Below are 8,636 nucleotides of genomic sequence, written 5' to 3' on the forward strand. Positions count from 1 at the left end.
GACCTTGACCATGACCTTGACCATGACCTTGACCATGACCTTGACCATGACCTTGACCATGACCTTTACCATGACCTCCACCATGACCTCCACCATGACATCCACCACGACCTCCACCCTGACCTCCACCACAGCTTTTACCATGACCTCTACCATGACCTCCACCATGACTTCCACCATGACCTCCACCATGACCTCCACCATGACCTCTACCGTGACCTCGTTGCAGGGAATTTGGCGCCAAATGCAGCAAGTGTTCGCGCAACATACAGTCTAGCGACTGGGTGCGGCGAGCTAAGAGTCACGTCTACCACCTCGCCTGCTTCGCGTGCGATAGCTGCAAGCGACAGCTGAGTACGGGCGAGGAGTTCGCGCTGCAGGACGACAAGGTGCTCTGTAAGACTCACTATCAGGAGTCGATGGACGCGGGAAGCCTCGACAAGAGCCGTGAGTACTGACGCGTTGTCATGGTTACTACTCGTTAATATTTATTCATTTTTTTTCATTTTTGTTTTGTTTTTATTTTGTTGATGTGCTGTATTTATGTATCTGTTTAGTTTTTCTCGCTTTTATTTATTTGGTAATTGAGTACAGTCACTCATAAATAACACAAATAAATCAAGCATGATTTACTATGTAAATAAATAAATAAATAAATAATATACATATATATATATATACTTACTAAGGTAGTATATACATACTATATAAATAGTATTATTATAAATACTACACACGCTATTACCAACTATTATCGGAATACGTTACCGTACGAAATACAAGAGAAATATGAGAATCAATTTTGCACAGAAAGTTCCCAGTCTGACATCAAGATTGCGGCGAGAAGGGGCGACGAGGAATTAGTGACCATCTTATATTGATTCATAGACCCTGCAGTAAGCTGACCTCGCTAACTCGCAATCAGTCCCACAACGTGTGTCACCTACAGCGTCCACCGCCCTGTACGCATAACGCGCTGCACCANCCCCCTCCCCCTCCCCTCTATCTCCCCTCTCCCTTTCCTCCTCCCCTACCCTCTTCCCCTCTCCCTCCCCTCCTCCTGCCCTCCCTTCCCTCCCGCATACATTACGGAGGACTAAGCCGCTGCTGTCGTTGCAACATGAAGATTTATTCTGCTGCCGCTCGCTCGTTTGTTTGTGGATGTCGCAACAAATTCGATGATCGACTGGCCATGCAGAAGGGTCGGCCTGTTTGTGTAGCTCTACCTAATCAGAAACATCAACAACACCGACTGAGCGGAGAGAGAGGGGGAGAAGGGGGAGGGGGAGAGAGGGGAAGGGAGAGAGGGGAGAGGGGGGAAGAGAGAAAGGGGAGAGATAGAGATAAAAAGAGAGAAAGAGAGAGAGAGAGAAGAGAGAGGAGAGGAGGGGGAGAAGGAGGGAGGGGAAGAGGAGGGGAGAGGAGGGGAGGCGAGAGAGGGAGGGGAGGAAGGAGGAGGAATGAGGAAAGGACATGGGAGAGAGAGGGGAGAAAGGGAGAGATAGCGAGAGAGGGAGAGAGAGAGGGGAGTGGGTAGGGAGAGAGGAGGAGAGAGAGAGAGAAGAGAGAGGAGAAGAGAGAGAGAGAGAGAGAGAGAGAGGAGAGGCGAGAGAGAGAGAGAGAGAAAGAGCAGAGATGGCAGAGAGAGAGATGAGGAGGGAGAGAAGAGAGAGAGAGAGAGAAGCGAGAGAGCAGAGAGAGGAGAGATGAGAGAGAGAGATGAGGGAGAGAGAGAGAGGAGGAGGGAGGAGAGAGAGAGAGAGAGAGAGAGGAGGGAGGGAGCTAAAGTTATGATTTATGCTATCATTAACTTCACGACAGTGACATCACTGAAACCACACAACAACAATACCAACAACAACAAACAACAACAACAATAATAAAAAGACAACATGCCAACAAGAAACAACAACAACATCAACCATAACAAAAACAACGAACAACAGCGCAGCAGCAACACACAGCGGCAGCAGCAACAGCAACAGCAACACACACTAACATACACATACACACGCGCACACACGGCACACACACACACACACACACACAGCACCACACACAGCATACACATACCACGCGCACCAACCCCCCCACCCGCCACACACACACACACACCACATCACATCACAACACACACACACATATCACCATACACACGCGCACACACGCGCGCGCACACAAGCACACACACACACACACACACACACACAGCCACCACACACTCCGTCCGTCTCTCTCTTCACCCCATGCTCTCTCTCTCTCCTCTCGTCTCTTCTCTCTCTGCTCTCCTCTCTCTCTCTCTCATCTCTCTCTGTCCTCTCTGGCTCCTGCTCTCTCTGCTCTTTCTCTTCCCTCCCTATCTCCGCTCTCTCTCTCTCTCTCTCTCTCTCCTCTCTCTCTCTCGCTCTCTCTCACTCTACTCTCTCTCCTCACTCTTTTCTCTGCTCTCTCTCTCCCTCGTCTTCTCTCTCTCTTCTTACTCTCGCTCTCTCTCCCTCCCTCCCTCTCTCTCTCCTCCCTCTCTCTCCTCCCCTCTCTCTCTCTCTCTCTCCCTCTCTCTCTCTCTCTCTCTCTCTCTCGTACTCTCGCTCTCGTCTCCCTCCTCTTCTCTTCTTTCTCTCTTCTCCTCTCTCCTCTCTCTGCTCTCCTCTCTCCTCTCTCTCTCTCATCTCTCTCTCTCTCAGTCTCTCTCTCTCTCTCCTTCCTTTTTGTCTGGACCTACGCTATGGTCTTTGTCCGCCCTGCTGACGTTTATCCTACCAGGGCTTCCCCGCCACATCAGTACCGTATTCCACACACACACAACCACGCGGGAGGGGGATATTTAGCCCGCAGGCATGTATTTCATTCTCTCCTTCTCTCCTCCTCAGCCTGTTCTCTCTCTCCCCTTCGCCCTGAAGGGAGCGCACACAGTCGACAATATGACCCCCGAGGGGGCGCTGCGACATATATATATATATTATTGTATATGTATATGTAATGTATATGTATATGTATTATATTGTAATGTTTTAACGTATTATTTTTTGTTTATGTTTATGTATTGTTTATGTATTATGTATATGTATATGTATATGTATATGTTATGTGTATGTGTATGTGTATGTATATGTTAATTATGTATATGTTATATGTATATGTATATGTGTATGTATATGTATATGTATTGTGTATGTATATGTATACTGTATATGTATATGTATATGTATATGTATATGTATAGTGTATTGTTTTATATTGTTAATTAATGTGTGTATATGTATATATGTATTATGTATATGTATATGCATATGTATATGTATATGTGTATATGTATTATGTATAAATGTATATATACATATACATGTATATATATATATACACACACACCACTTATATACATATAGTTATTTATTAAATTATATTTATTTATTACATTTCTTCTCTTACTCGCTCTTACAGTCTGAACACGCCTGCGCGCTCTCCCTCTCCCTCTCTCCCCCTCCCTCCCTCTCTTCCTCTTCCCCCTCCCTCCTCCCTCTTCTCTCTTCTCTCTCCTCGCTCCTCCTCCTATCCTGCTGCGTACTCTCCGCTGCGGGAGCGAGAGCGGTGAGAGGTAAATTGAGTTATCACTGTCGCGACAATTAGTGGCTAGATTGTCGCGATCTGCTCGCTCGCGTACACGCCCACCTATTAACAACACCTCCTGCGATGTACGCTGTCTCCCTGTGTGTGGTGTGTGTGTGTGTGTGTGTGGCGTGTGTGTGTGTGTGGTTGTGTGTGTGTGTGTGCGTGTGTGTGTGTGTGTGTGTGTGTGTGTGTGTGTGTGTGTGTGTGTGTGTGTGTGTGTGTGTGTGCAGGGGCAGCAGCAGCAGCAGCAGCACCACCACTACCAGCAGCAGCGGCACCGAGCAGCAGCACATACCAGCAGCAGCGGCACCACCACCACCACCAGCAGCAGCAGCAGCAGCAGCAGCAGCAGCAGCACCAGCAACAGCACAGTAGCAGCAACAGCAGCAGCAGTAGCAGCAGCAGCAGCAGCACCACCAGCCAGCAGCACGACCACCACACGACCACCACGACCACCACCACAGAGCAGCAGCAGCAGCAGCAGGCAGCAGCAGCACAGCAGCAGCAGCAGCACCAGCAGTAGCAACAACAGCAGCAGCAGAGTAGCAGCAGCAGCACCCACCACCACCACCAGCAGCAGCAGCAGCAAGCAACAGCAGTAGCAGCAGCACACAACCGGCACCACACCACCACCACCAGCAGCAGCAGCAGCAGCACCACCAGCAGCAGCAACAGCAACAACAGAAGCAGCAGTAGCAGCAGCAGACCAGCAGCAGTACAGCAGCACAGCAGGCAGTAGCAGCAGCAGCAGCAGCAGTAGCAGTAGCACTAGCAACAGTAGCAGTAACAGCAGCAGCAGCAGTAGCAGTAGCAGCAGCAGCAGCAGCAGCAGCAGTAGCAGTAGCAGCAGTAGCAGCAGTAGCACTAGCAACAGTAGCAGTACAGCAGCTGCAGCAGCGCAGTAGGCATAGCAACAGCAGGCAGCAGCAGCAGTAGCAGCAGCAGCAGCAGCAGCAGCAGCAGTAGCCACCAGCAGCAGCAGTAGTAGTAGCAGCAACAGCAGCAGTGCAGCAGCAAGCAGCAGCAGCAGCCAGCATTAGTAACAACAGCGGATAAACGTGTTATCTAATGAATCACTAACGAAGTTACGCACGCTGAATTAGCCAGCTAGTTGTGTGAAGAGAGAGGCGATGGGTCAGACAAACAGATAATATTAAACAAGCACCCACAGCGACAAGTGTTGCCCAGGCCCCCGTTCATTTCTTAAACGGAATTTCGTTTTATTTAGGCAGAGAAAAATACAACATAGAGACTATGCTTATACTATATACTGCATAAACTAAACACACACACACACAATACTATACACAAACGAGACATACCACGTACTAGCGGATATGTACACATACTATAACTGCACACACACACACACACAGCCACACAACACACACACACACACACACCACACACACACACACACACACACACACACACACAACACACACACACACATACAACACCACACACACGCACAGACACAAATACACACACACACACACACAAACACACACACACAACACCACGCACCCCCACACACACATCGCACACACACACACACACACACACACACACACCACACACACACACACACACACACACACACATATATATATATATATATATATATATATATATATATATATATATATATACCTATCTCCTCCCGCGCCTCCCTAGGGAACAGATGGGCTGCTACTTGTCAGTGCTGCTGTTATTGTAGATAATTAGTGATGGCAGAGCTGTGAGTAATTGACCGTTAATCAGTGACCGGGGGCTCACGATCAGCGGGGTAGGCATCGCGGGGGGGGGGCGGATGGGAAAGGGTTAAACCCCCGTGCGTGCGTGCGTGCGTGCGTGCGTGCGTGCGTGCGGGGGGCTAAGAGCTAGCGGTTAATAGCGGTACCACGCGTGCGTGTGTGTGCGTGCGTGTGTGCGTGTGTATGTGTGTATGTTGTGTGTGTCGTGGTGTGTGTGTGTGTGTGTGTGATGTGTGTATTGTGTGTGTGTGTGTGTGTGTGTGTGTGTGTGTGTGTGTGTGTGTGTGTGTGTGTGAGTGTTGTGTGTGTGTGTGTGTGTGTGTGTGTGTGTATGTGTGTGTGTGCGTGTGTGCGTGTGTAGTGTGTATGTGTGTGTGTGTGCTGTTGTGTGTGTGTGGCGTGTGTGTGTGTGTGTGTGTGTGTTGTGTGTGTGTGCTCTTTGTTATGTGACACGAGTGTTGTATTAGCATAAAATGTTAATGTTAGCATAATGCTGTTGTAAGTGTTGTAGTGTTACACAACACTGCATAGCATATACGGCATGCGACATATTCCACAGATCTCACGCATATATACCATATATACCACACATATATATAATTACATATATATACGTGTGTGTTTGTATATTTATTTATTTATTTGTATATACACACGAGTAAATCATCCATTATTATTATCGCTATTTGTTATTCTTACTCCATATTATTCGATATTAATATTATATATATAATATAATATAATATATATGTATATATACCGCATAATAATATAAATGTTAATATAAACAATAATAACAACACAAAAGAAATTGAAATTTGTTTCCCACCATTTTTCAACTTCTGACCTCTGACCTTTGACCTCTGACTTCTGACCTTTGCAGCGGGCAGCGCCGACAGCGGCGGCAAGTCGAAGACGAAGCGCGTTCGGACGACGTTTACCGACGAACAGCTGCAGGTGCTGCAAGCCAACTTCTCCCTAGACTCGAACCCTGATGGCCAGGACCTGGAGCGCATCGCCCAGATCACGGGCCTCAGCAAGCGGGTGACCCAGGTGTGGTTCCAGAACTCCCGCGCCAGACAGAAGAAACATCAACAGGGACATATAGGTGCGAGACAACAACAACAACAGCAGCAGCAGCAGCTGAGCCTTAGCGGCGGGTCGTCCCCCACAGGTAGGGTTGCCCGTGACATACGTCACCGCCGACGCGGTGACGTCATCGGCTGCGCAGGAGCGGTGACGTCATCGGCACGGCCGCCGGGACGTGGGTCCGCTAACAAACGGCGACGGCGCCTAACATCGGTGGCTAACACATGACTGAGGTGGTGACGGTGGTGGTGGTGACGTCATCGGTAGTGATGACGTCAGTGATTAACATTTGTTGATACGTAGATAGATAGCGTGAGATAGCAGCGCCTCTCGCGGTCGCGATCGCATGTGATAATCTACGGGTTTCTTTATCTCGAGTTAATTATATATATATATATATATACTTTTATATATTTATATATATATATATATATATATATATATATATATATATATAGTTATATATATCCTTATTTATTATTTTAAATAATTAAGAAATGCGCACTAGTAATATCCCACACCTTGTCTAATTATGAGAGATTTTATATTACTTCTCGCGGTATCAGCGCAGCAACGTTACTCTATTGTCATTAAAATTACGTAAAGCTGTTTTAATAATTAAATTGATAGATAAATAAATAAATAAATAAGTAAACAACTAAATATATAAATAGATAAATAAATATAAAATAAATGAGTCTCCAGCAAGGTGGCCATCTTTAACGATGACGTCACTTCCATGACGACGCGTCATTACTAGCACGCGGTATCCATAATCCCGACCACACAGACACACACCAACGACCTCACTCCCCGACGATGACGTGTACCGGAAGCTGGTTGATCAGACGCCTCACTCAATAAAACATGGAAAGCTCATGAATTAGACATTTTCCCTCTGTAGCAGGGCTATCCGGGTCACGGCTGTGGTACGGGATTTAATTAAATCACAGGTGAATACTCGGTAATTAACAAGGAAAAGATCGGCGAATAATGACAGCCTAGTTTTATTCTCTGCTTCTCTTTCTTTGTGGGTAGAAGACGATAAATGTTTTTTTTATACGGCTGAGAGATATTTGTGATGAATTCGTGAAACGGTCTCAGAACAGCGGTATTTCCGCATGTTTAGCATTTGTAACGAGAGGTAATGGATGGGAACAACGAACCGTGTCTAAAATGTAAATAAATAAATAAATATTTATATATATATATATATATATATATATGTATATATATATAATATGCGGACTTCATACTGCACCCATGCTATCATGCCTCCCCCTTACACATCGTCACGCCCGTGAATCACGCGTGAAGAACATCTCGCGTGACAACACGCGTGAAATCCTGCGCCTAACAAAACGATAGACATCACGCGTGATATCCTGTGCATATACATCACGCAAACACATATGCATATGCATATACATATGTATATGCATATGCATATACAAAACGATAGACATCACGCGTGATATCCTGTGCATATATATATATATGTATATATCAAGAGTACATAATAGAGATGTATGATGTACTATTATGTACTCTATCTCTATCTCTATTATGTACTCTATCTCTATCTCTATTATGTACTCTTGATATATATATATATATTTGCATATATATATGCATAAATGCGCTGTTTTTCTTCGCTTCATCTCACACATTATGACGCATCCAGCTCTCGCACATGGATTTATTCGCTCACTTCATTGATCCACATCGAGGCTTACACGTCGTCTGCTAGAATACAGATCATTGTGACGCGCGTGCATCCAAACACGTGTTATGGCAGCCAGCCAATCACGAGAGTAGCAGATGCCGCAGTGAGCTGTAGAGATGTAGCAGCAGTTTGGCATGAGCCAGCAGCGATTCCCAGTGAATATACGAATGACACGACGATGAAATGAAAACCGCAATGTATTGGTAATCGATTAGTGATAATCGAACGCTATTCAATAGGGCGTATCCGTGTTCGGCGTGTTGTTACTGCCGCCGCCACCCACCAAAGAGCAGTAGCGGTAGTAGTAGCATCGGCGGTAGTAACAGCAGCAGCAGCAGCAGGAGTAGTAGTAGTAGTAGTAGTAGTAGTAGTAGTAGCATCGGCGGTAGTAACAGCAGCAGCAGCAGCAGTAGTAGTAGCATCGGCGGTAGTAACAGCAGCAGCAGCAGCAGGAG

The 8,636-nt window shown here is 46.4% G+C and overlaps 1 protein-coding gene across 1 annotated transcript in view; it reads left to right on the forward strand.

The window, feature by feature from the left end:
• Window positions 1-229: 229 nt before the first annotated feature.
• The window catches only part of LOC106818922 (LIM/homeobox protein Awh-like), a gene marked incomplete at its 5' end in the record, with an annotated part of 14,295 nt that continues 5,888 nt past the window's right edge, over window positions 230-8,636 (forward strand). Inside the window, 2 exons of the mRNA XM_014823590.1 lie at window positions 230-447; window positions 6,250-6,540. Coding sequence (XP_014679076.1) covers window positions 230-447; window positions 6,250-6,540 — 509 coding nt within the window. The remainder of the gene's footprint in view (window positions 448-6,249; window positions 6,541-8,636) is intronic.

Source organism: Priapulus caudatus, unplaced genomic scaffold, assembly GCF_000485595.1.
Source record: "Priapulus caudatus unplaced genomic scaffold, Priapulus_caudatus-5.0.1 Scaffold2649, whole genome shotgun sequence".
Lineage (NCBI taxonomy): Eukaryota > Metazoa > Priapulida > Priapulimorpha > Priapulimorphida > Priapulidae > Priapulus > Priapulus caudatus.